We start from the raw sequence: 27,883 nt of genomic DNA on the forward strand, positions 1-27,883 counted from the left end.
GGCAGCAGTATCAGATTCAAAGTTATTATAACAGGGGGCACCTGGGTGGCTCAGTGGGTTAAAGCCTCTGCCTTCAGCTCAGGTCATGATCCCAGGGTCTTGGGATCGAGCCCCGCATCAGGCTCTCTGCTCAGCGGGGAGCCTGCTTCCTCCTCTCTCTGCCTGCCTCTCTACCTCCTTGTGATCTCTCTCTGTCAAATGAATAAATAAAATCTAAAAAAAAAACCAAAAACAAAAAACAAAGTTATTATAACAGAAGCAGAGGTCAGAGAGATATTTGAAGATCTTATGCGTTTGGCTTTGACGGTGGAGGGAGGGGCCGTGAGCCAAGGGATGCAGGCAGCCTCTAGAAGCTGAAAAATTTAGGCAAGAAAATGGACTCTACCCTAGAGCATACAGAAGGAATGCAACCCTGCTGACACCCTGATTTTAGGACTTCTGACATCCAGAATTGTAACATGATAAGTGTGTGCTGTTTTTAAGCCATTAAATTTGTGGTAATTTGTTATAGCAGCAAGAGGCATCTAATGCAGACTAGAAAGCCAGCTATGGTGAGCACTGGGAGAAGAATGTCCCAGGCAAGTGGGATAGCAAGAAGGCCAGTGTGGCTGGAGCAGGGTGAGCAAGAGTGGGTGTGGAAGAAGAGGTCAGAAGTCAGTGAGGTGAGATTGTGACAGACTGGGAAGGCCTGGTGGAGTGGATTATATCCTAAATAACCTCTGGAAGTCTTTGAAGAGTTTGAGAAATTGTGGTGTCTCCAGGGCTTAAAAAGTCAGAGGTATTCCCCCCAAAGAGGATGTACATGGTGCCAATAAGCACATAAAAAGATACTCAACACCATGAGTCATTAGGAAAATGAAAATCAAAATTACAGAGAGATACCACTTCACACATGCTCAGATGGCTAGAATTGAAAAGGCAGACAATAACGAGGGTCGGGGAGGATGTAGAGAAATTGGAACCCTCATGTACTGCTGGAGGGAATGTAAAGAAGTACAACCAACATGAAGAACAATCTGGCACTTCCTCAAAATGTTAACTATAGCGTGACCATATGACTCAGTAATTCCACTCCTAGGTGTCTACACAAGGGAAATGAAAACTTGCATCTGCATAAAAACTTAGACACAAATGTGCATAGAAGCATTATTCATAATAGCTAAAAATGGAAAGAACTCAAATGTTCATCAACTGTTAAGTGCATACATAAAATGTGGCCCACCCATAGAGTGCAATATTATTTGGTAATAAAGAGAAATTAAGCACTGATACATGGTACCACATGGGTGAAACCTGAAAACTAAGGAAAGAAGGAAAGAAGCCAATCACAAAGGACTCCACATGATAGGATTCCATTTATAGGAAATGTCCAGAATAGGCAATGCCTAAAGATGAGGAAAATGGGAGGCATGCGTTGGAATGTTGGGAGTGACAGTGAAGGGGTACAGGTTTCTTCTGGGGGGGTGAGGAATGTGTTCCAAGTTTGACTGTGGAGATACTCTGCATATACTAAAAGCCATTGAATTGTACACTTTAAATGGATGAATTATATGGTATGGAGATTATCTCTTAATAAAGCTGCTTTTACAAAGTCACAGGTGTGCCTTCTAAATATGTTAGGAACAGAAGTTGCTCTAGTGTTTACAGTCAAGGCCAACTTAAAAAAAAAAAAAAAAAAACCTAGAGGGAGTCTCTTACACAAAATTTGTCCACTGCTCAGGAAACATTCAAAGTAGAGAAGTCACAGGTCATCGGAACAAAGGAACACAGTGCAGTGTGGAAATCCAGGTGGTAACAGACATTTTCAGAGATGCCCTGACATCTTACCAGTGACTGCCTCTGGGGAGAGGACCAGGGAGGCTAAAGACCAGGAAGAGGAAAGACATTTACCTTCCTCTCTAGCCTCTGGGGAGAGGACCAGGGAGGCTAAAGACCAGGAAGAGGAAAGACATTTACCTTCCTCTCTACCCCTGGTATACTATTTACATTTGTAAATGCATGTGTTGCTTTTCTCCATTAAAAATCATTAACAAAAATACACAGTAAAAATAAAAACCTAGATCCATGTTGCTAAAGAACACTGTCTGGCAAGGAGAAAAAATTGTGAAAATTTTAACTGAAAAAAAAGCAAGCTATTAGAATGTACTGATGTGATTTTTGAAAAATGCTTGCACATAAATGTTTATTATTATGTACTAGAAGGTATAAACTACAGAGCTGTCTGCTAGCACGTAGTAAGGAGACAGTAACTGTTAGCTGCTGTTGCTGTTTTTCATTATTATTACTGGCATCCAAATAAGAATGGTTATCCCTGGGGGTGCCTGGGTGGCTCAGTGGGTTAAGCCTCTGCCTTCAGCTCAGGTCATGGTCTCAGGGTCCTGGGATCAAGCCCGGCACTGGGCTCTCTGCTCAGCAGGGAGCCTGCTTCCCCCTCTCTCACTGCCTTCCTCTCCGCCTACTTGTGATCTCTCTCTCTGTCAAATAAATAAATAAAATTTAAAAAAAAGTAATTTTTATCCATGTGTAGTGGAATTTGAGCTAGTCTTTGTTTCCCATAGCGTTTTGCAATAAGCATGTATTATTTTGTTACTGGTCTAAAACAGGATTTCTGAATCTGAGCACTACTGACACTTTGGACCAGATAATTCTATGTGGAGGGGGCTGTCCTGTGCATCTTTGGGCATTTAGGGGCATCTCTAGCTTTTACTTTAGTCTCTGCATGCTCCAAGTTGTGACAACCAAAAATGTCTCCAGACATTTGCTCCCTAGGGGGCAAAATCGCCCCTGGTTGAGAATCACTAGGTTAAAATGTGTATTATTTGCTCAAACTGGATGGATAACCCATACATGTTCATTTTATTTTTTCAACTGTACATATATACCACATACTATACATATATATCATATACTCCTGTGTATACAGGAGTACATATATATGCGTATCATAATCTAAATTCTCAAGAACCTATAGAGGTTATTTTTTAAATAAAGTGGCACCAGCTACACTGACCTCGAACATAAAAATAATAATTGTTACTATTCCCTTATTACTTACTAGAACCTGACAGTCACGTGTTAGGTGCCTCTTATACAACCCTCATTACTCGCAAGAACCTCCAGTTCACAGATTAAGCTGAGGCTCAGAGAGGTTAAGCAACCCGTCCAAAGTCACCAGCTGGGAGGAGATCTGGAATGCACACCTCTGCTTGGGAACCCTAGGACCACAGGCGAAGCGGCCCCCAGATGCCGGGCCTTCACAGCAGATGGTCAGGCACGAACAAACAAAACACACCACGGATTTACGACGTCCCGTTGGAGTCAGACACCAAGTTCAAATCCCACTCTGCCACTTGGCAATGCCATGCCCTCAGGCAAGTTACTCTACGTCTCCCAGTCCGTTTCCCATCTGTACAACGGGGGAAGAGAAACACGCACTTCACAGGCCCTTGTGGGAACGCGGGAGATAATCCGTGTCAAGTGCCTCCATCAGGGCCCGAAGCACAGTAACAGCTCAGCAGCTGCTGAGAGTTTATTATGATGAGCTTTCGTGTAAACAGCAAAGTTGAAAGTCGAACCTCTCACTACCTAGGGACAGACTAACATAACAGAATCTTCAAAGATCACCTAACACCTTCCAGACCATCCCCCTGGAGGGGGCAGGAGGGCTCCAAACGGGGGGTCGGTTGCCGCCCTGAGGACACACGGCGAACCCGCGGTCCGGAATGGCAGCACAAAGAGCACCTCGGTTCGGGACCCACTTAAACAGAAGTGGGCCGGGGGCTTAGCGGCGGGGTCGCCGAGGGGGCACCGCTCACCAAACTGCATCCAGTCCCACTCGCTGAGCGTGTCCATGTTGCGGCACAGGTCGTCCAGCACCCAGGCGGGCAGCTGGTAGATGTAGCAGGACATGGCTGGGCTCCGGGGGCCGGCGGGCAGGGGCGCGGACAACTGGGGCAGCTGCGCGGGGGACAGGCTCCTGTACTCCGTGAGCGGGCGGGTCCCACCCGGCCACCGCCTCCGGGGGAAGTGGGCGGGGCGGGACGCTGGACGACACCGCCCCCCAGCGGCCACGCGTGGCGAGAGCAGTGTCCGAGCCGGGAGGGGAAACTGAGACCTGGCGTACGGAGAGAACGCGTTTAGGGACACTCGAAAGAGTTCAGTGCCAGTCCCAGGTCTTCTGACTCCACACCCAGCGCTTTTGACGCTCCGCCACATAAAATTCATTCAACAAATATTCCATTAACCACCTACTATATGCCAGGCAAAGTGTTCAAGTTGTTGGAGATAAATGAGTGGAAAAAACCTACAAACCTCCTTGCTTTCATGGGATTTACAATCTAGATGGTGGAGGGAGAAAACTCATTATAAGTAATAAAAGTACTCAATAAAAGGGGCGCCTGGGTGGCTCAGTCGTTAAGCGACTGCCTTTGGCTCAGGTCATGATCCCAGAGTCCTAGGCTCAAGCCACACATTGGGCTCCCTGCTCAGTGGGGAGTCTGCTTCTCCCTCTCCTGCTCCCTTTGCTTCTGTTCCCTCTCTCACTGTGTCTCTCTCTGTCAAATAAATAAATATTTTTAAAAGTACTTAATAAATAAGTTAGGTGGTGTGTTAAAAGGTGGTCAATGTTATTGCACAAAAGAAAAAGGAAAGGTGATTAAGGGGAATTAGGAATTCAGAGCAAGCAACGGGGAGGGGGGATCTTAAATAGAGGAATGGAGATACTTTATCATAATAATGGCTAACATTTATTGAGCAGCTACTTCGTGCCAGGCACTATTCTAAATGCTCCAAATATCTCTGAGGAAAAAAAGACAAAATCCATACCCTGCAGGGAGACAGACAATAAGCAGTAAATAACTTAGCACTACAGAAGATGATAGGTAACATTCCAGAATAAAAGTGGAGTGTGAGGGGGGTGCCTGGGTGGCACAGGTGGTGAAGCTTCCAACTCTTGCTTTCGGATACAGTAGTGATTTCACTGTTATGAGATGGAGCCCCAATTCCGGCTCCCACTCAGTGCTGGGTCAGCCTCAGATTTTTTCTCTCCCTCTCCCTCTGTCCCTCCTGCTCATGCGGGAAAATAAAAAATAATATAAAAATAAAAATAAATAAGTCTTTAAAAAAAAAAGCAGACCGTATTAGGTAGGTCTGTCCCAATCTACAGATGAGGAAACCAAAGCACAGAGAGTTTGAGTAATTTGCCTAACATCATACAGGTACAAGTGAGAGAGCTGGGATTTGAACCCAAACAGTCTGACCACTGGCTACAAACTGCCACTTTATTATAATAACTGGGATTTACCTATACCTACAATGTGCTTTGCATAAATTATTTGCTGTAATTCTCATAAGCCTAAGCTATAGATAGTATTATCTCTTTTTTTATATATTAATAGAGGAGTTCCAAGAAATTAGGCATCGTCACTGAGGGTAGATGAACTGCAGTTCCACTTTGTGGCCATAAACAGCTAAGGAGTATGGCTGCAGAAGAAGGAAATGGAAATTAAAGTGGGAAGTCCTGGGGGCAAGTCCTGGTTCTGCCACCAACAGGCTTTGTGACCCTGGACAACCCATTTCACTTCTCAAACCTTGCTTTCCACATCTGTAAAATGACACTAATTATTTCTATTGCCTAGAGTCAAGAGCTAGGGAAGTGGATTAAATCAATTTATACAGCCCATATAAAATGCCTACTACAGGGTCTTTCTTGTACAGAGAAGAGGCTTAAAGAATGGTAGCTGCCGGGGCGCCTGGGTGGTTCAGTGGGTTAAAGCCTCTGCCTTCGGCTCAGGTCATGATCCCAGGGTGCTGGGATCGAGCCCCGCATTGGGCTCTCTGCTCAGCGGGGAGCCTGCTTCCTCCCCTCTCTCTCTCTGCCTGCCTCTCTGCCTACTTGTGATCTATGTCTGTCAAATAAAGAAATAAAATCTTAAAAAAAAAAAAAAAAAAGAATGGTAGCTGCCGTACTGAAAAAAGCTCCAGGCAGAGTGCTCCCCTAATCCTTCAAAGGACAGGGGCGCCTGGGTGGCTCAGTGGTTAAAGCCTCTGCCTTCAGCCCAGGGTCCTGGGATCGAGCCCCGCGTCGGGCTCTCTGCTCAGCAGGCAGCCGTTTCCCTTCCTCTCTCTCTGCCTGCCTCTCTGCCTACTTGTGATCTCTGTCTGTCAAATAAATAAATTTAAAAAAAATTTTTTTTAATCCTTCAAAGGACAAAGGATCAAAGGACATCAAAATCATTTTTTAAAGAAAAGAAAAGAGAGGCGCCCGGGTGGCTCAGTCATTGGGTTGTCTGCCTTTGGCTCAGGTCATGATCCCAGGGTTCTGGAATCAAGTCCTGCATCGGGCTCCTTTCTCAGCAGGGAGCCTGCTTCTCCTTCTGCCTGTTGCTCCCCCAGCTTGTGTGGTTTCTCTCTCTCTCTGACAAGTAAATAAGCAAAATCTTTTTAAAAAATAATAAATTAAAAATTTTAAAATATCTTCATTTTTTTGAGTACATGATCATTGTAAAAAAAAAAAAAGAGTAGTTAACCTTAAAAATAAAACTGTCAGTTATTTTACCACCAAAAATTGGTTTATTCAGGAATATCATAGCATGACGAATCAAGACACGAGATACTACAAAACCATAGGCAAGTCACAGAACAAAAAACAGGAAGGCTCTTTTACAGAGTAAAGAGCGGAGTTGGGAGTGCTGTCAAAAACAAAGTCCATTAGAACAAACTGGGAGTTCAAAGTATGGTAGCTTTTCATTGGCTGAGTTGTCTCATTGGCTAGGCTGTTGCTGGGAGAAGAGGAAAACCTTTTTTCCTCCCACTGGGATAGCAGTGTCCACCTACAATGTCCCTCTCTTCCTGTTGGGGTCTACAACTGATAAGGAGTGGTAGGCCGTGAGAGCTCCCCCTGCTGGCCTCCTGACTCCAGTGAGTTTTCCTTTCGCTAATTTTCACAGAATTAAGAATTCTGTGAAAATTAATTCTAAATTTCTTAATTCTGTGAATTAAGAAAAAACTCAGTCCTAGTCTTTCCTCCTTCTGTGTAGGAAAAAATCCAGTTCTGCCTTCTCCTGTATTTTTCTCCTTGACCCTACACAGAACACTTAACTTTTGACAGTTCTGGTCACCAGATGTTGGGGGGGGAGCAATTCCCCACAACAAGCAATTCTCTGCAACACCAGTTGGTGTCCTACAGCTTCACTTACTTCTAACACTGGCTATCTGGAAAATAGTGTCAGATTTCACAGATCCCATCTCCCAGAGAAAATTCTATCTCCCAGTCCCAATCTATGGTGAGGGGAAGCCCCAGGGAAATGTTTCGTTGGGGCAGGGAGTTCAGGTGTGCCAACAAAAAAGGGAAATACTGAAGGGGTATCAGGCAGCCCAGTGACTGGCATACAGTAGGAGTGAGGTGGTAAGAATGGGATACAGAAACCTCATGTGAAATTATCTGAAAGTTCACACTGGTGCTCACATGTCAAGAGTACAAAACACTGACACCTATTTCATACCCTCAGTGTGTTGATTTCTGGGACAGTGCCTGTCCTTTTATCACCTTCTCAGTATATAAGTGCTGATAAAATGGAAACAACTTACCTTCTTTGGTTCCTTTTTTTTTTTTTTAATAGACTTTAAGATCACAGCATAAGTGAGAGGAAGGTACAGGTATTTCCCATATACCTCCTGCCCCCACACATGCAAATCTTCCCCCATGATCAACATCCCCACTCAAATGGTACATTTGTTACAACTGATGAACCTTCACTGACACACCATTATCACCCCAAGACAATGGTTTACTTTAGGGTTCATTCTTGGTGTTGTATATTTTATGTTTTACAAACTCACATATCTACCATTATAGTATCATACAGAAGAGTTTCATTGCCCTAAAATAATCCCATGCTCTGCCTATTCATCCCACCCTCCCTTCCATATCCTGGCAACCATTATCTTTTTACTCCCTAGTTTGGCCTTTTCCAGAAATATCATACAGCTGAAATCATACACTATGTGACCTTTGTAGATTGGCTTCTTTCACTTAATAATACGCATTAAAGTTTCCTCCATGTCTTTTCATGGTTGACAGCTCATTTCTGCTTAGTGCTGAATAGTATTCTGTGGTCTGGAACTGTTTATTTATCCATTCACCTACTAAAGGACACCTTGATTCCTTCTACGTTTTGCCAATTATAAATGAGGCTGCTACAAATATCCAAGTTTTTAACTCCTTTGGGTAAACACCAAGGAGCATGATTACTGAAATATATGGTAAGAGAATGTTTACTTTGTAAGAAACTGCCAAATTGGGGGCACCTGGGTGGCTCAGTGGGTTAAGCCTTGCCTTCAGCTCAGGTCATGATCTCTGGGTCCTGGGACCGAGCCCTGCATTGGGCTCTCTGCTCAGCCAGGAGCCTGCTTCCCCCTCCCTCTCTGCCTGCCTTCTTACTTGTGATCTCTCTCTCTGTCAAATAAATTTAAAAAAAAATCTTAAAAAAAAAAAAAAAGAAAAGAAACTGCCAAACTGTAAGTGGCTGTACCATTCTGCATTCCCACGAGCAGTGAGAATTCCTATTGCTGGTATCCTTGCCAGCATTTGTTGGCCTCCTCCAGATTTTGGCCACTCTAACAGGCGTGCACTGGTATCTCGTTATTTTTAAGTAGACTCTATGCCCAGTGTGGAGCCTAATACGGGTGGGTGCTTGATATCATGACCCTGAGATCAAGACCTGAGCTGAGATCAAGAGTCAGATGTTTAACTGACTGAGCCACCCAGGTGCCCCTCTCCTTCTTGTTTTAATGTGCATTTCCCTGGTGATACATGATGTGGCACATCTTTTCATATGCTTACTTGCCAACTGTGTATTTTCTTCAGTAAGGTGTCTGTTAAGGTTGGTTCTGTTTATGTGGGAAAAAAACCCAACTCCTCATTGTGAGTACTTTTCTTAATGCTTTTATGTAGTGCTTAATTTTTTTCACAGTGGTATTTCATTTTTACATGAAAAATGAAGCTAAAAGAAACAACGCTCTAAAAAAAAAAACCAAACGAACCATGGGGCGCCTGGGTGGCACAGTGGGTTAAGCCTCTGCCTTCGGCTCATGTCATGATCTCAGGGTCCTGGGATCAAGACCTGCATCAGGCTCTCTGCTCAGCAGGGAGACTGCTTCCCCCTCTCTCTCTGCCTGCCTCTCTGCCTACTTGTGATCTCTCTCTGTGAAATAAACAAAATCTTAAAAAAAAAAAACAAAGGGGCGCCTGGGTGGCTCAGTGGGTTAAAGCCTCTGCCTTCAGCTCAGGTCATGATCCCAGCATCCTGGGATCGAGTCCCGCATCGGGCTCTCTGCTCAGCAGCGAGCCTGCTTCCCTCCCTGTCTCTCTGCCTGCCTCTCTGCCTACCTCTCTGCCTACCTATGATCTCTGTCTGTCAAATTAAATAAAATCTTTTTAAGATTTTATTTATTTATTTGACAGAGAGATCACAAGTAGGCAGAGAGGCAGGCAGAGAGAGAGAGGAGGAAGCAGGCTCCCTGCTGAGCAGAGAGCCCAACTCGGGGCTCGATCCCAGGACCCTGAGATCACGACCTGAGCCGAAGGCAGAGGCCTTAACCCACTGAGCCACCCAGGCGCCCCAAATTAAATAAAATCTTAAAAACAAAACAAAACAAAACAGGATGAGGAGGGGCACTTGAGTGGCTCAGTTGGTTAAATGTCCCACGCTTGGGGTGTCTAGGTGGCTCAGTTGGTTAAGCAACTGCCTTCAGCTCCGGTCATAATCCCGGAGTCTCTGGATCAAGTCTTGCATCGGGCTCTCTGCTCAGCAGGGAGTCTGCTTCTCCCTCTGACCTTCTCCCCTCTCATGCTCTCCCTTACTTGCTTACTCAAATAAATAAATAAAACCTTTAAAAAAAAAGTGTCCCAAGCTTGGTTTTAGCTCAGGTCCTTTCTCAGGGTCATGTGACAGAGCCCTGCACTGGGCTCCAGGGCTCAGCACAGTCTGCTTGAGATTCTCTCTCCCTTTATCCCTCCCCTCACTTGTGTTCTCTCTAAATAAATAAATAAATAAATAAATAAATAAAATCTTAAAAAAAAAAACAAAACACAAGGTGAAAAAGAAAAAAAAAATTTAAATAAATACATACATACATATATACATACAAAAAATCAGGGTGGGGTGCCTGGCTGGCTCAGTAGAGCACACAACTCTTGATCTTGGGGTTGTGAGTTTGCACCCCATGTTAGGTATAGAGATTACTTAAGGAAATAAAAAAATAAAAAACAAAAAATAAAAGAAACCCAGGGTTGGAAAGAAAAGGGCCTGAGCATGAAGACAGTTGCTTGAGTCTGCAATGCCCCTTCCCACTTAAGCCTTTACAGAAACACAGGTGTCTCACAACAGAGTCACACAGAGACATACCAAACCTATTTCCTTAGCTCAGCACCATTTAACGTATTCAAGAACAGCTTTTTGGTTTTTTTTAACTCAAAATAGGAAATATCACAGTCTCTCAGGAGGAATACATTTAATACAGTCATAAGATCTCAAATGAAAAACATATTATTCATGCTACAGGTTTTCAATACTCCTTGAACAACACAAAAAAACACAGTACTCAAACTGCAGTTTTCACAGGATGAACACGAATCTCATTTGGACACAAAGACAGGTTAAAAAAAAATTTAAACCAATGTTGAACAAATCCAGCAACAGCAGACTTCCTGACATCCCCCATCCCATCCCACCCTCGAATACATATTGCTGCCTGCTCCCCAGCATTTCTTCCTTCCCACCTAGCAGCTCAGTAACACATCAGACACAGAGATGTGTGTCACTGATTACTACAGCATGCCTAAAAAACAAAGGCCAATTTATTAACTGAATGTTGAAAGAGGGGATTAAGACAAGGTGAAACAAAATCTAGGGAAAAATGTGGGGCACTGTCTTACTTCACGCTGATTTCAGAGCACAGGAATTGTGCTCAAAGGTTAATATAGGAACTAAAGATACCAAGAAATATCCCATTGTTCATAAAAGGAAGACTGCACTGTCTACAAAGAGCTTATAATACCATGGGAAGATATTTAAATTATAAAATTATAACTAAGAAGGTAGAATACAAAACTGTATATTCAGTACGATCACAACTATGTAAAACCAAACCAACCACAACATGCCCTAAAAAGGCCAAAAGTTCAAAATGTTTTGGGACTCTATTCAAGTAGTGTAGCTACAGTGATCTTTTTTCCTTTTATTTTGTCTTTACCAAAATTTTCTTTACTGGGCGGATTTTTTTTTTTTTAACTATCAGTTACCAAAAAAGAAAGCCTGATAGAAGTATTGAATTTGAGTTAATCAATTTAAGTCCAGCCTATAAGAAAGGATTTGTACATTTATAAAATTATAAAACATTTCAGGCTACTCCCTGAATCCACTGTGTGTTATGAGTAACTTCCAAGAGGTGCAGGGCTTCTGCCTCTTCTCCAGCCAGGTGCAAAGTGTCACCAGATCCTGCCTGATGAGAAATGCTGAAATAGGACCCTTGTAAATCCAGATGAGCCGCAAGTGACTCCCCTTAGTGGTCCCCACTGCCCCAACACCACTAGCCCATGGTTAAAACACCAGCAGCATTTAAAAAAAAAAAAAATGCTAAGCCAAACAGAAATGTAGTGGATTTACCAAAAAGTAACAGAAATACCCACACTTACAGTACAGTAGCAGCTCCTTAATACTAGAACTAAACAAGAGGGTAGCTATTCTCACCTATCTTCTGTGCAGATGTCAAGTTTCAGAAAGCAATCATCATAATAACTGTAGAAAGCTACTCCTGGTTTAGAAACAAATAAAATAGAACTACAACAACAGCGGACAGAGAAAAGCACAAAATTTAGAAAGTTATAAAAAGTTCTTTCTATAAAAGTGATTCCCTTTAAAACATTTGTTTACTGTATATAATGTAAGGTCCCCACCTCCCCACTCCCCCCCCAAAAAAGGGCAAAACCTCCAAACACTTTCTACCAAAGTGTCTACTGGTTTGTTCATTCAACAAACAGTGACTGAAGGCTCATAATGTGTGAGGCACTGGGGTCTCAAAGAGGAGACAGACTTATCCCTGCCTCAAGGACATCTCTGTCTTCTCAAAGTGGGAGGTGGACACATCACCAACCACAACACAACAATTAAAAGCAGATGCCACTGCTTTCTTACAATTAAAGAATATGCTGCAATCCTTATTGAATTACTTACACAAAAGTCCTTATATAGAAACTTTCCTGACTTACTAGGAGGCAAAAATGCAACGACTTGATGAATACTTCTAGAAGGGGCAGGCATTAAATTACATTTTGTGATATTTGCCCCTAAACATCACAGTGCCTACTGAAGTCAGTTAACTTTCCTATAAGCAATGGAGGATTTTTTACTCTGAGAATGAGACACCTTGAATCTGAGAATAAGTGACCAGTCCTAAATGTAGATCAAGACTAGTCAGTACCATCAAAGACTAAAACTCAGGAGTGCAAATTTCATTCAAAATCCTCAGTCTCCCCTTCCAGCCGTTGATTTTCAATATGCTCCTGTGTCAGCCGCTCCAGGTCTTTCCTTACATTCGGGTGGTCCTCCAGATCTTCATAGAGTGATCTCACGATGTCCAGTCTCCTGTAATTCTCGGGCTTGACTAGGCTTCGGACAACCTGGAGGCACCGCTCTTTCAGTGTATACACTGTAAATGCAGAAAACCAAATCTCAGCAGCAGACTCAAGCCTTGGGACAAGGGAGGAGCAAGAGGCTTTGCCAACCACAGCAATTCCACTTACTATATACAGACCTCACTTTGGGCAAAAAAGTGAGGGCCTGTGTGTGGCAGAGTGTAACATGATGGCCCTAATGCACATCTCCATGGTATGCAGGACTTCGTGTAGTAACTTCCCCTTACAAGTGTGTTGTTTATGATGTGCTTTAACTAAATGAATGTGGGTGACATAACAGACACTGTGCCAATTCTGAACCTAACCTTTAAGAAGCCCTGGCAACTTCCACTTTACACTCTCAGGAGCCCTGAGCTACCCTGCACAAGAGACTACACAAGAGGAACAAGCCCTGAGAATGCATAGGAGAGAGGCCCAGCCACCAGCCAACCTGCCAGCAGTCAGCCACACCAACGACCACCAATGAGCAGAATAACCACCTACCTGAGCTCAGCCTAGACTGCAGAATTATGAATAAGAAAGAAGTTGTTAGTTTGGGGGTAGCTGTCACAAAGCAATAGACAACCAAAACAGTTTGTAACTGGATTTTGAGCAACTCCAGTTCTATTTTAAACTCACTGGGGAATTTACTCTTTAAGGGCATCCTATAAGCCAAAATTACACTTATCAATTTAACTTATCAACTCATCAATTTTTGTACACCTACTTCCTTAAAACAGGATCCACATATATGTATCAGTTTGAACCTTATGAAGCTACAGGCATTTGGGTTTGTTTTGTTTTTTTTTTTAAGATTTTATTTTTAAGTAATTTCTATACCCAGCTTGGGGCTCAAACTTACAACCCTGAGATCAATAGGGCATGCTCCCAGGTACCCTTGTATTTGGGGTTTTTTAATCACAAGAACATCAGTTTCTTTAGGTTCAACCTAATAAAATCAACTGAGTTTTAAACAAATGGTAAACTATGATGTTAATGTTCAATTTGGTGATTTTTTTTTAACCTGTTTGGCACTGAGCTTGAGTGGGTTAAATAACATTAAAAGATGCAACACTAGGGGCACCTGGGTGGCTCAGTCGGTTAAGCATCTGCTTTCAGCTCAGGTCATGGTTCCAGGGTCCTGGGATCTCTGCTCAGCAAGGAGACTGCTTCTCCCTCTCCCTCAACCTGCTATTCTGCTTGCTTGTTCTCTCTCTCTCTCTGTCAAATAAATAAGTAAATAAATATTTATTTATTATTTTTTTAAAGATTTTATTTATTTATTTGACAGACAGAGATCACAAGTATGCAGAGAGTCAGGCAGAGAGAGGAGGAAGCAGGCCCCCTGCTGCGCAGAGAGCCCAATGTGGGGCTCGATCCCAGGACCCTGAGACCATGACCTGAGCCGAAGGCAGAGGCCTTAATCCACTGAGCCACCCAGGCACCCCAATAAATAAATCTTAAAAAAAAAAAAAAAGAAAAGAAAGAAAAGAAGATACAACACTAGAAGCTGTGGTATCTCATCCTTTATACCTTATTCTTCTCCTAAGACTCCAGGGCATAATTCTGTTCTAAGGTCTGGTAAACAAAATGTATTCATAATTCTACAATCAAGTATTTTATTTACTTATTTATTTTTTAAAAATTTTAAGTAACCTCTACCCCCAATGTGGGACTCAAACTCACAACCTTGAGATCAAGAGTTGCATATTCTACCAATTGAGCCAGCCAGGGACCCCTACAATCGGATATTTAATTTACCCCTACAATCGGATATTTAATTTACCCCATCTCTGACAGCCCAAGAGCTTCTGAGACACCACAACATCTTTGTTCAATATACAGCATACAAACAGGGTACCTGGGTGGCTCAGTGGGTTAAAGCCTCTGCCTTTAGCTCTGGTCATGATCCCAGAGTCCTGGGATCGAGCCCCACATTGGGCTCTCTGCTCAACAGGGAGCCTGCTTCCTCCTCTCTCTCTCTCTCTCTCTTTCTCTCTGCCTGCCTCTCTGCCTGCTTGTGATCTCTGTCAAATAAATAAATAAAATCTTAATAAAAAAATAAAGCATACAAATAAATTTGTTTCATTTTATTTGTGGTGGAGAACAGGACACAGAAAGGTTGGATAACTCGGCTAGCATCCAGTAAAAACCAGTAAAGGTTTGGCTCCTTCAAATGGCTTATTCTCTACTTACTACAACAGCCTTATCTTTTTATTTATTCTTTTTACTTATTTATTTTAATTTTTAAGTAATCTCTATACCCAACATGGGGCTTGAACCCATGACCCTGAGATCAAGAGTCACATGTTCTACTGACTGCCTTTGGCTTGGGTCATGATCCCAGGGTCCTAGGAGCCTGCTCCTTGCTCAGCAGGGAGCCCGCTTCTCCCTCTGCCACTCCCCCTGCCTGTGCTCTTTCTCTCTGACAAATAAATAAAATCTTTTAAAAAAAAAGTAAGATGGAACATCAGTACCTGGCAGTGTGATGTTGGCAAAAATAGGCTGTCCATCAACATTGAGAGATGGCACAAAGAGCTCAGTCTGGTTAACCAGAAGCCCATCATATGTCCCTGCATCTCTGAAGAGCCAAAGGTGACCTGTTAAAACAAGCAGAGGCTGTTATGTAGCCACACACCCACTTCCTTCATCTTCCTGGATTGACACTGAAGTACTTGACTCTCATTCTGCTTAAATATCAGACAAAGCCCTTCCAATAATATTATCTTACTCAATCCTCACAAAAAAAGGCCAAGCAACTTGCTCAAGGGAACAGCGACAGTAAAGAAAAAAGAGCATGTACTTGAGGCTTCAAATACCATGCCTTTTCTGCTACCGTGGTCAAAAAGCAAAGTTCATGAATTGCAAATCACACCAAACACGGCAAACTAAAAGAAAGAACTTCACCAACTCCTTACAACTGTGCTTCTCAAGAACAAGAAGGTGCAAAAACATCATGTTGACAAAAAGAAACCAGACAGAAAAGGGTACATTCTGTAGGAAAAGACGCAGCTAATCCATGGTGTGAAAAACCAAAAGAATGGTTGCCTCTGGAAGAGAGGGATTGAGTGGAAAGGGGCAGGAGGGAACTTTCTAAAGTGATGGAAATGTTCTAATCTAGAATTCGATCTAGGTGTTGCTATATTTGTCAAAAACACATCAAACTCGGGACGCCTGGGTGGCTCAGTTGGTTGAGCGGCTGCCTTCGGCTCAGGTCATGATCCTGGCCGTCCTGGGATGAGTCCCGCATCGGGCTCCTTGCTCGGCGGGGAGCCTGCTTCTCCCTCTGCCTCTGCCTGCCACTCTGTCTGCCTGTGCTCGCTCGCGCTCTCTCTCTAACAAATAGATAAATTAAAAAAAAAAAATGTAAAACACATCAAACTCTAAGATCTGTGCATTTTACTGCATGTGTATTATACCTGAATTTAAGAAACAAATACATCATATTGGGGGGGGGAAAAAAAGAGGGCGGGGAAGAAGGGAACCCCCCATAACTTTCTATTAAGGCAGGTAGAGACTGTTTGAATAAACACATCATTAAAAATGAATTAATTAGCTAATTAATTAAATAATCATGTGTTCCTGGGGCACAAACTTACTTGATTTGCCGGGAAAACTTAAGAAATGTAAACTGGTAAATAATTTTTTTTACTATGGTAAAACATACAGTTTTACAGTTTACATACAGTTCAGTGACATTAAGTAGATTCACAGAGTAATTTTTTAAAAAATTTTATATTAAACCAGGCACAGATAAATTTTGGAGAATACAAAATTCACAATTTCTTGGATAAAACAGGACACTGCAGAAATGTTAGCCCCCAGAAGAATTGTGTTCTCCCTCTTTTAATATCAAGGGAAGTCTGGTGTAAAAATTTGAGGATTTCTGAGTAGGTTCCTCTCAAGGCAAAAGGATCCACTGGGATCTTGCCAGGATGGCTGTGAAAATTAACCAAGTACAATTTCTCTTTTTTGAAAGCTATGGGAAGATTACTGCCTCCTTAGGTAAAAGGCCCCGGTGTCCCCCATTATTACAACAGCCTCCTAACTGGCTCCTCAGCAGCAGTCTTCCCTCTCCAAACCACTGTGCAACTCGGGGGAGCTTTTCGGTATTAAAATCTGTCACTGTCATTTCCCTGCTTAAAAATTCCATGGCCCCTCTCTCCCCAGGGGGAAAACCGTCTTTCAGGCTTCCCCGCCCGAGACTGCAGGTGTTGTTAGCCCCCGCGGTTCCGTCTGGCTACAACTCTCAACTCCTCTGTCTTGAGTCGGTCAGCCCCTCTGCACCCGGCGGGCCTCCCTTTCTTCTGCTCTGGGGTGCTCGAAGTGAAACGACACACCCCGTCCCTTCACCGGGCAGGAGCCTGCTCCAAGCCCCCACCTTCCGCCGTGCTCCGTCCCTCTAGCAGCAGCTGGGACACTGGATAGTTTGTGTGTGCACTCGCCCGTCCCCGCCCCCGGACTGTGTTCTCCCTGAAGGCAGGGACCCTACGCGGAACTGGCTCACTGGGGACATTAGAGAACCTGAGACTCTCCCATTCACGGACTGAACTAATGGGCATTAGATAGGGAGCATTTTTAGTGGTAAATACGCGTGTAAGGGGGAAAAGTCACCTCAGGAAAATTACTCAGTCCTATAGAGAATGAGGTGCCACTCACTAGCAGCGTCAACCTGGATCTGTCACAGCCTGTCAGGGGCACGAGCAAGCGCTCGCTGCGCCCTGGGACAAAGCGGGAGGCGCGGTCCGGCTGGGCCCGCCCGGCCAGGGCGACCCCAGTCCGCCTACCTCGGTAGCTGTGGATGCGGCGGCCCGTGCCCGGCGGCAGCGTCGGATAGGGCTGAGGCTCGCCGTCGAAGTTGAGCCACACCGGCAGCACGACGCGCGGGCTGCGGTTGCAGAAGATGACCTGCGACGGCTCGCAGGAGTTCACTGAGCGCAGCACCGGACGCGGCTGCACGGCCTCCATCTCCTCCTCGGCTCCCGGCTCCTCCCGATCAGACTCTTCCGGCCCGGACTCCTCCGCGCCCGACTCCTCCCCACCGTCCTCCTCAGGACCCACCTCCTCGGCGCCCACCTCCTCCGCACCAGCCTCGGCCTCTTCCACGTTCCCTGCCTTCCGGGGCATTACCTCCCGGAGCTTAGACTACCCCAGCCTCGCCGACTCGGGATTTGCGGGCCTCACGGGGCGGAGCTGGGCGTGCGTGCGTGCGTGCGTGCGCGTCCCCGGATGCGTGCGTGCGCGTCCCCGCAAGAGCGCGAGCTGTTTTCGCGCGCTCTCGGTCAGGGACGGGATACTGTGGCAGAAATGGGGGGCTTAAGATCTTGCACCAGCGAGGGTGGGCTCTCCAGCCTTTGGAACCAAGCATCCAGGAGGCGGAGGCTGGTGTCAGGCCATTTCATTGGCGCGTTTCCTCTATAAAGAGATTTGTTTCCCCTCCCCCCGCACTAATAAGATTTTTTTTTTAAAGTTTATTTATTTATTTGACAGAGAGATAACAAGTAAGCAGAGAGGCAGGCGGAGAGAGAGGGGGAAGCAGGCTCCCCGCTAAGCAGAGAGCCCCATGTGGGGCTCGATTCCCAGGACCCTGAGACCATGACCCCAACGGAAGGCAGAGGCTCAACCCACTGAGCCAACCAGGCGCCCCACTAGTAAGTTTTTGACGCAGCATTTCCTTAACTTCATTCGGTCTCTTGATACCTTCATTGTTTTTGCCGTATTCTCCCTACCATACGCGCTATTATTTATTTAATAATTTTCTCATTCATTTTTGTCGCCATTTGGGGGTCACAAAACTCGAATTTTGTATAGAAGAGTATAATAAAGTCAGAATTTCCCTCTCGTCCTAGTTTCCCCCAGCCACCCAGGAAAAGTCCACAGAAGCAAGTACTACCACCAATTTTTTGTACTTCCTTTTTTTTTTTTTTTTTCTTTTTTAAAGATTTTATTTGTTAGAGAGAGAGAGCAGGAGAGGAGAGAGGTCAGCAGGAGAAGTAGACTCCCTGCTGAGCAGGGAGCCCGATGTGGGACTTGATCCTGAGACTCCAGGATCATGACCTGAGGCAAAGGCAGTCGCTTAACCAACTGAGCCACGCAGGCGCCCTGTACTTCCTTTTAAAGGTATTCTGTACACACACGAAACAGTTAAACAAGTTTAAGAAATTTTATATTACTATCATCAGTGGAAATGCGCTTTCATTTGTCACAGAAGCATACAGTGGAACTTTCAAAGGAAACAAAACAACAGTTACTAAATTTTATCTATAGTCTATTAAAAGCCCTGAGACTGCACTTCTTTGGTTCCACCGGTTTAGCCAAGTGTTAGATATTAAATGCCAAGTATTAGTTGTCACACCAAGTTTTTCTGGACATAGAAGGATTAAAGGAAATTGAAACGGGACTAACACATGACACTGTAGTGGGGGTGCCCTCTGAAATTCACACCCACCTGGGTTCTCATTCTGCTCGTAGCTTCAGATATGTGATACTGGGAAAAATTCTTTAAATTCTCTGAGACATTGCTCATTTTTAGGAATTAGGTGACAAAACTGTGGACGAGTGTTAAGTGGAAAGTGGTAAGTGATTAGCGCATAGTAAGCACTCAACAAATAGCAGCGGTTAATATTATAAAGATAAACACACTGTCTCTGTCCTGAAAACTCTCACAGGCTACTGGGAAAGCATACAAGACATATTGTTAGAGTATGATATTGGTTGTAAAAGAGAAAGGTGTAAAGTGGTTTGTTGGGCTAGGATTCCCAGAAGAGTTATATCTGGTATGGACTATGAAGAATGGATCTAAGAGTTTTCCTTTCCCATGTCCCATCAGACAAATAAATATCCACGTTGGATGTCAAATAAGGGCTCATAGACAGATTTCCCAATCCAGTTTGTTTTTCATTGACTTTATAACCACTGCCTCCAAGCCCATGACTCCTCCAGGCCTACCACTTCCTGAAAATCCACCTGGAGGCCCAAGCCAAAGAGGGACATAGATTTAAGCTCAGAGCCCAGCACTATGGCCCCAACATTTAAAAGAAATGGCAGAGGGAGAAGGGACAAGTAAACTTTTTTGTTTCGTGTTTGGCTATACTCCTGGGGTAGCTGTTCTCAATCAAATCTGCAAAAACAGAAGAGGTTTAGATTTATGATTTTAGATGTACAGTGACCCATCTGAGCAACCTCATTTCGGTTTCTTTGACTGCCTGACCCAAAAGACTGATGCAAACTGCTTCACAAAACATGTTGGAAAATGCCAACTCCATTAAAGTGAGGAAAAGCTTATTTAGAATACAGAAATGAATAAAAATATAGGGGGGGAACCTATCAAATTGTATGTGTAGTGTGATAACCTTTATGCAAAATACGTATAATTACTTCCCCACCTCCATCTTCTAGATGTAGTTTTATTACCTTTGTAATGAAAACAACTAAATCAGTTCCTCTTTGCCCCCAGGCTTATTGAGATATAATTTACCTAGGTCAATTCTCTTTTTAAAATATTTTTAAGTTTATTTATTTATTTTGAAGATTTTATTTGACAGAGAGAGTGCGACTGAGCTTGTGCACAAGCAGAATTACATTTTAATCTACATTTACTAAATCATTCTATTTTCTTTTTTTAAAACCATAATGTTTAATCCTTATAACAAAACTAAGGTGTTGATAGGTTACTTATTTGGACTCAAACTGTAAGAAGACTGAGTTTCAGAGGGATTAAATATGCCCAGATTTGTTAAATTCAGATTGTTCTCAGTCATCTCGTCATAATAAAAAATTAGATGGAGTTCATTTTCTTCTTCTGAGGTTAGACATAGGGAAGCTATCCACTGGTGCCTCTCTTCCTTTCTGACGACCAAGAAAGAATTCTTTTTTTTTTTTTTAAAGATTTTATTTATTTATTTGACAGACAGAGATCACAAGTAGGCAGAGAGGCAGGCAGAGAGAGAAAGGAGGAAGCAGGCTCCCCGCTGAGCAGAGAGCCCGATGTGGGGCTCGATCCCAGGACCCTGGGACCATGACCTGAGCCGAAGGCAGAGGCTTTAACCCACTGAGCCACCCAGGCACCCCCAAGAAAGAATTCTTGAGAAGTCTTTGGTGCAAAATGGTGGTTTATTAAACATGGGGACAGGACCCATGGGCAGGAAGAGCTACTGCCCCGGGGTCTTGACAAGTGGCTGATTATATACACAGGAGTTAGGGAGGTGAGGACAAAAGGGGTGTCCAGAAGGACTACCATATGCTAACGAAGACTCTCAGGATATTGGAGGCCTGGTTATTGTCAAGCCAAGGCTGTTTATCCCTCTAATGAGAAACTAACATGAAGACAGTTGGGAGTTTCCTGGAGGAATGTTACATTCCTCCTATCCCACATCCTTGTCAATGGACTGCATGTTCAAAAGATACTCAATTTTATTTACATTTCCTTCTGCCTCAGCCTCCCTCAATGCTATGGAGGGGAAGGAGATGTTAGGGCTTCAGGAAACTGAGTTATGAGTGTCTGGAAGTTAGGCTATTGATAAGCAAACTTCCTTGTAAATCATAGCACATTTGTAAACTTAGGAAGACTCAGGTCTTGCAGGATTGTGATCTCTACAAGTTAACTATTTGTTTTTCTTTTAGGGCACCCAGGAGTGCCTGAGAAGTGTCACATATATTCCATGGGGGGGGTGGGGTTGCAAGGTGTCAGCTTCTGCTTTGTCCTCAGTTTGCCTTCTGTTTCCTCATCATTAAGATTTCTGAAGAAGGATAATTCTGAAGGACTTTCGTATTTTCTAATGTGAGTGGGAAATACGACAAATCTTCTCTCAGCCAGTCATAAGAACCTTCAAGAGAATCTCTTTATTATACTTGGAAATATTTTCTACCCTGTAATTTGGTTTAATTTGCATATTTATTTAAAAAAACTAAAAAGTAACAGGTTTGAGCCCGTGAGCTATTCGGCATAAATGGATTACAAACCTCTTGATAATAAAGCAGTTTTCAATCTCTTGAAAAACTAAACTTGACCTAGATTTCAGAAGCAGGAAGAAACGGGGAACTGATATCTTTAGCATTAGAGATGTACCAACTTCTGTTGTTGCTCTTGTTACCCAGTACTTTTAATTTTCTACTTTTATTTCATGAACCTGAAGCCATGTTTGTAAGGAGTATTTGCTACTATAGACCACGCTGAGTGGAACAGAAGGCGTCTTTTCATCTCCTGGCTCCTTTCTAGCATTTGCATTCAGTTTCATACTGTTGCATACAAGAAAACATTTGCCCACTCTCTCAGGTCCCTCTTCCAAGATGACCAAGAAAAGAAGGAATAATGGTGGTGCCAAAAAGAGCCATGGCCATGGGCAGGCTATTTGCTACACCAACCGCGCCCTTTGTGTACCCAAGGACAAGGCCATTAAGAAGTTTGTTATTCGGAACATAGTGGAGACCGCCTCGGTCAGGGACATTTCTAAAGCGAGTGTCTTTGACGCCTATGTGCTTCCCAAGCTGTATGTGAAACTACATTATTGCATGAGTTGTGCCATTCACAGCAAGGTAGTCAGGAATCGCTCTCATGAAGCACCAAAGAATCCAGCCTAAGTCAGGGTGCCACCCCGATTTAGACCCATGGCTGCTGCCCCACAACTTCTACCAAAGCCCATGTAAGGAGCTAAGTCCTTAAGAACTAAAGAAAAGCTGTTCTCCAGGGGGGGGAAATGGCGATTGTACTTCATACAGCAAAAAAAGAAAACATTTGTTGATACTTGGCTTTGGAGAATGCGAGTTGGGACTTAAGTTGGCAGTTTGCAGACAGCTGGTACCATCAGTAACTGTACAAAAATACAGCTGCTTTCTAAAGGCAGGTGTGGGTGTCAACTAGATCATACAACAAGAAAATCAGATTGATTTAGGGCTCTCAGGTTTATTTTCTGAAGAAAAGCTAACCTGTATACCAAGTTGTCCAAAGATTAGGGCTAACTAGAAATAAGACAACTTTAAGATGAGAAAGAATTTTAGGCAATAATCTAGTCTACTGTTGCTGTTTTAGAAATGAATAAACAAGCCTGGATAGGTTGTGTGACATTCCCACCCTCTTAGCTGGTGGCCAAGCCAAAATGAAAACCTGGGTCTCCTTAGTCCCAATCAACGCAGAGCTATTCAAGGACTCCAACATCAGTTTTCTGTTTTCTGTGCAACGCTGGTCCTTTATCAGCCTCTCCTTGGATCTCATTGACAACCTGACAGAGCAAAAGGGCAACTGTCACATTTAGCTAAGTGTTACCCATTGGCATCAATGTTTGCATTGAAAAACTCTGGATCAGGGTTTCCTTTGGTTCTTTTGGCGCCTTTGGGTTTGTTGAGACTATCAAGTATGAGGCTGGTTTTGTGCCATAATCTGCATCCCCATCTGTAACATATTTGAAAAATAATTTCATTGTGAAACAAGTTTTCAGGTTTGTAGAAATATTTTAAGAATAGTACCAAGAGGGGCGCCTGGGTGGCTCAGTGGGTTAAAGCCTCTGCCTTCGGCTCGGGTCATGGTCCCAGGGTCCTGGGATCGAGCCCCGCGTCGGGCTCTCTGCTCGGCGGGGAGCCTGCTTCCTCCCCTCTCTCTCTCTGCCTGCCTCTCTGCCTACTTGTGATCTATGTCTGTCAAATAAAGAAATAAAATCTAAAAAAAAAAAAAAAAAAAAAAAAGAATAGTACCAAGAATGTATATATATTCATATAACATAATTTTGAATTGAGATTATTTTATCCCCCAATTTGAATTCATTTAATATGATCATGACTTTAAGGGTACACATGGACATGGATGCCTGGTTGGCTCAGTCAGTGGAGCATGCGACTCTTAGATCTCAGGGTTATGAGTTTGAGTCCCATGTTGGGTATAGAGATTACTTAGAAATAAAATCTTAAAAAAGTACACACGGACAATAAATGCATTATAAGGGGAAACATTCATATGCCTTTTTAAAAGTAAGATGTCAAATTCAATAAATAATTCATTTTGACATTGACAAACATTTTGCCTCAGAAGGCAAATCATTAGCATTAAGTACATTATATGTCTACTGTACAGGAGGCAGTGGAGATAAAGTGGTGAGAAACAGACACATAACTTCTACTCTGAAGCATATAACATAGTCATTATTCACTGTATCTTCCCATGCAACCCAAAGGACACCAAAATAACATTCGCATGAAAACTTCAGGGAAAAAAGAACATAAAGGAACAATGAAGTATCAACTTATTAAATAGGAAATATATCATATGCCAAAATTTTATTTTATTTAAAGATTTTATTTATTTGACAGGGAGAGAGAGAGCGGCCATGAGCCAGGCAGAAAGGCAGAGGGAGAGGGAGAAGCAGAGAGCCCAACATGGAGCTTGATCCAGGAACCCTGTAATCACAACCTGAGCCAAAGGCAGACACCTAACCAACTGAGCCACCCAAGTGCCCCTCATAGGCCAAAATTTTTATTGTTTGGGGGAATCAAGTTCTTTTGTTTTTTAGTTATTTTAAAAAAATTTTAACCATTGTACAAGTAATATGATACCATATATAGATTACAGGTACACACAAGTATATGAGAAACACTAAAAATTGGCCTAGATAAAAGAACTATCAAAATTCAACAATAAGAAAGCCTAATAAATCAACAAAGGCCTCAAAGAGGATGGCAAACAAGCCCAAGAAAAGGTACTCTACATCGTTGTCACTGGGGAAATACAAATCAAAACCTTAGTGAGTTACCACTGTCTAATCTATTAGAATAGCTAAAACTTTTTTTTTAAAGATTTTATTTATTTATTTGACAGAGAGAGATCACAAGTAGACAGAGAGGCAGGCAGAGAGAGAGAGAGGGGGAAGCAGGCTCCCTGCTGAGCAGAGAGCCTGATGCGGGACTCGATTTCAGGACCCTGAGATCATGACCTGAGCCGAAGGCAGCGGCTTAACCCACTGAGCCACCCAGGTGCCCCAGAATAGCTAAAACTTTTTAAAAGAACAAAAAACCTACTAAGTGCAGGCAGGGATATGGAGGAACTGGAGCTCTCTTGCATTGCTGGTGAGAATGGAAAATGTTAATGGCCACCACGGTAAAGCAGTTCAGCAATGTCTCATGAAGCTGAACATACACTTACCATATGACCCAACAATCTCACTCCTAGATGATTCTCACTTAGGAGAAATGAAAACTTATGTTCACATAAGTTTTCACATTTTCACATAATGAAAACTTATGTTCACACACATATACAACCTACATGCAAATGTTTATAGCAGCTTTAGTGATGATTGCTAAAAACTGGAAATAACTGCAATGTCCTTCAGTTGGTGAGTGGATAGTGGAATACCATTTCGCAATGACAAGGAATAAGCTCTTGATACATACAACAACATGGATGGGTCACAAACTGATTACGCTAAGTGAAAAGCCAGACTCAAAAAGGCTATGCACTGTATGATTCCGTTACATGACATTCCGGAATAGGCAAAACCAGGCACAGAAAACAGATCGGTGGTTGCTGAGGCTTAATTAAGCCTGAAGGTAGGGTCTGGTCACAGTGTCTTTTGGGGTTGATGGGATATTCTGTAACTTAATAGTGGTGATGGTTACATGCCTGTTTTGTCAACACTCAGATCTATACATCAAAATGTGAATTCCATATGTAAATTTAAAATAAATTTAGAGGAAAAAATTGAATGGCTAGAGATACACCTCCAACCCGTGATAGTCATTGCCCCTGGGGATGAAGGAGAGAAATGGGACCAGAGTGGAAGTTAAAGGGGATTTTAGACTCATCCTGTATTTTCTTTAAAAAAAGGGAAAAAAAAGTAGGGGTGCCTGGGTGGCTCAATGGGTTAAAGCCTCTGCCTTTGGCTCAGGTCATGATCCCAGGGTCCTGGGATAGAGCCCCGCATCTCATCGGGTTCTCTGCTCAGCAGGGAGCCTGCTTCCCCCTCTCTCTCTGCCTGCCTCTCTGCCTACTTGTGATCTCTCTCCATCAAATAAATAAATAAAATCTTTTAAAAAAACCTTTAAAAAAAGTAAGCATGACAGCATAATACTATATTCATATGATAAAATTATCAATGTTTGGGGTGCCTGGGTTAAGGCCTATGCCTCCAGCTCAGGTCACGATTCCAGGGTCCTGGGATTGAGCCTCGCATCGGGCTCTCTGCTCAGCAGGGAGCCTGCTTCCCTCTCTCTCTCTGCCTACTTGTGATTTCTGTCAGATAAATAAATAAAATCTTAAAAAAAAATTATCAATGTTTGCTTTATTATACTTCTTTGTATTTTTAATTGATCAAAATATAAACAAGGCAAAATAGATCCACCTAAAGGAAAATTTAGGAAACACATGAAAGTATAAGGGGAAAGAAATCACCAGTTGTATTGAAACATTTGGGTGCATTCTCTTCTCTCCATGTTTGTTTTTGCATAGTGGAAAGTGTAGCGTAAGAACAATACAGCCTGTAGTTTTCCTTTTACTTGGTATATCCTAAATGTTTTCCTTCCTCTTAAATGATCTTGGTGAATACTATCTGCGATGATGTAATACCCACCTTAAGGCCTGCATTTAAACAGCTGCTCTTACTTTACAGATGTAGGCATTTTTCTAACACTAAACTGGTTTCACCTCACTAAACTGGAAGCACATATGTATGTCTGCATGTGTCCTGTAAATTATGGTGTTTCTGAGTCATTATAATTTAACAGGAAGTCCTGTCTTTCCTTGGGGTTTTCCTCAAATGTTTCCATGTTTTTGATGTTCAATACAGCAAGGGGTCCGTATCCCTGCTGGTCCCTATCCTGCTGGAGGCCATCACGATCACCATCTCTTTGTATAATGTACTTTCAAGGAGAACCCATGGCAAAATCACCCAGGTTCTGGTGTTCCTTTGTAGACGTCTGACTCAGATTAACTCATGCCATCATTTTTGCCAAGGCAGGAAATGATGAACCTCTCTAATCCAGCACTCCCCTCTGACTACCCTTTTCACTATGCTTCAGTTTCTTTAATTTCAAAATGAAGATAATGACATAGCTTTAATGCATGCGGAATGCTTAGTGCAGTGCCTGGTACTTAAGAGATTTGATAGATTATTTTTCCTTCTTCCTGAAGTTCATCTTTGACTAAAGAGAAACCCTCCGAACGCTGTTATTTCTGCACTGCTTCCGCCTTTAGAACTTACTCCACAAGACTGAATGGCCTAGTTAGGCAGAATTGCAGACCATCTTCCTTGATCACCAGATCTCCAGCCTTCCACAGCACCATGTGTAATTTTTTTGTGTGCGTGATTATCGTATGACCCTCACGCAAGTGCTGTGAAGGCGAGATCATGACTTCTCTACAATATTCTCAATGCTCAGCACAGTATCTGGCACACAGTAATCCCTTAATAAGTATTTATGGAATGAATGAATGTTTATACTTTATAGTTTTAATCTCCCAGAAATAAACCTCTCATTTCCCATATTTTCACCTTAGTGCTTTTCATACAATAGGTATGATGATTTTTCTATTTTCAACAGGCATCCTTGGCTTTTAAGAATTGACTTCCAGGGGCGCCTGGGTGGCTCAGTGGGTTAAAGCCTCTGCCTTCAGCTCAGGTCATGATCCCAGGGCCCCAGGATGGAGCCCTGCATCAGGCTCTCTGCTCAGCGGGGAGCCTGCCTCTCTGCCTACTTATGATCTGTCTGGCAAATAAATAAATAAAAATCTTTAAAATAAAAAAAATTAAAAAAATAAAGACTAAAGTCTAACATTAAAAAAAAAAAAAAAAAGAATTGACTTCCATCAAGGGCATCTGACTATCTCAGTTGGAAGAGCATGCCCTCTTGATCTTAGGGTCATGAGTTCAAGCCCCACGTTGGATGTAGAGATTGCTTAAAAATAAATGAGTAAGAGTACCTGGGTGGCTCAGTTGGTTAAGTGTCTCCCTTTGGTTCAGGTCGTATCCCGGAACCCTGGGATCAAGTTCCACATTGGGCTTCCTGCTCAGCAGGGAGTCTGTTTCTCCCTCTGCTACTCTCCCTGCTCATGTTCTCTCAAACAAATAAATGAAATCTTTAAAAAAAATTGTATTAAAAAATAAAATATAAAATGTAACTTTATCATCCTCAATAAGGACAAAGTGTATTTCAGAACTATTACTCCATAAGGTGAAGAAATGACACCTGGGACAAAATAAAAGGTTGTTTAGCCTAACACTATGGACC

At 43.0% G+C, this 27,883-nt stretch overlaps 2 protein-coding genes across 3 annotated transcripts in view; both read right to left on the minus strand.

Annotated features, from left to right (window-relative positions):
• The window catches only part of IRAK2 (interleukin 1 receptor associated kinase 2), a 58,894-nt gene extending 54,913 nt beyond the window's left edge, over window positions 1-3,981 (minus strand). The window contains exon 1 of the mRNA XM_080818787.1: window positions 3,816-3,981. Within this exon, the coding sequence (XP_080674913.1) occupies window positions 3,816-3,909 (94 nt within the window). The 5' untranslated portion in view covers window positions 3,910-3,981. The remainder of the gene's footprint in view (window positions 1-3,815) is intronic.
• A 6,516-nt stretch (window positions 3,982-10,497) lies between these two features.
• VHL (von Hippel-Lindau tumor suppressor) lies at window positions 10,498-17,809 on the minus strand. 2 transcript variants are annotated; one of them, XM_080826472.1, is made up of 4 exons: window positions 17,461-17,809; window positions 15,151-15,273; window positions 12,593-12,708; window positions 10,498-11,502 (listed from the first exon to the last, which is right to left on the minus strand). In XM_080826472.1, the coding sequence occupies exons 1-4, from the start codon at window positions 17,798-17,800 to the stop codon at window positions 11,401-11,403; spliced, it is 681 nt and encodes a 226-aa protein (XP_080682598.1). In that variant the 5' UTR covers window positions 17,801-17,809; the 3' UTR covers window positions 10,498-11,400. The 2 variants fall into 2 exon arrangements, with proteins under 2 accessions (XP_080682598.1, XP_080682599.1); XM_080826473.1 differs by having other exon boundaries at window positions 10,498-12,708.
• Window positions 17,810-27,883: the final 10,074 nt, after the last annotated feature.

The sequence above is a fragment of the Martes martes genome (assembly GCF_963455335.1).
Source record: "Martes martes genome assembly, chromosome: 1".
NCBI classification, from domain to species: domain Eukaryota; kingdom Metazoa; phylum Chordata; class Mammalia; order Carnivora; family Mustelidae; genus Martes; species Martes martes.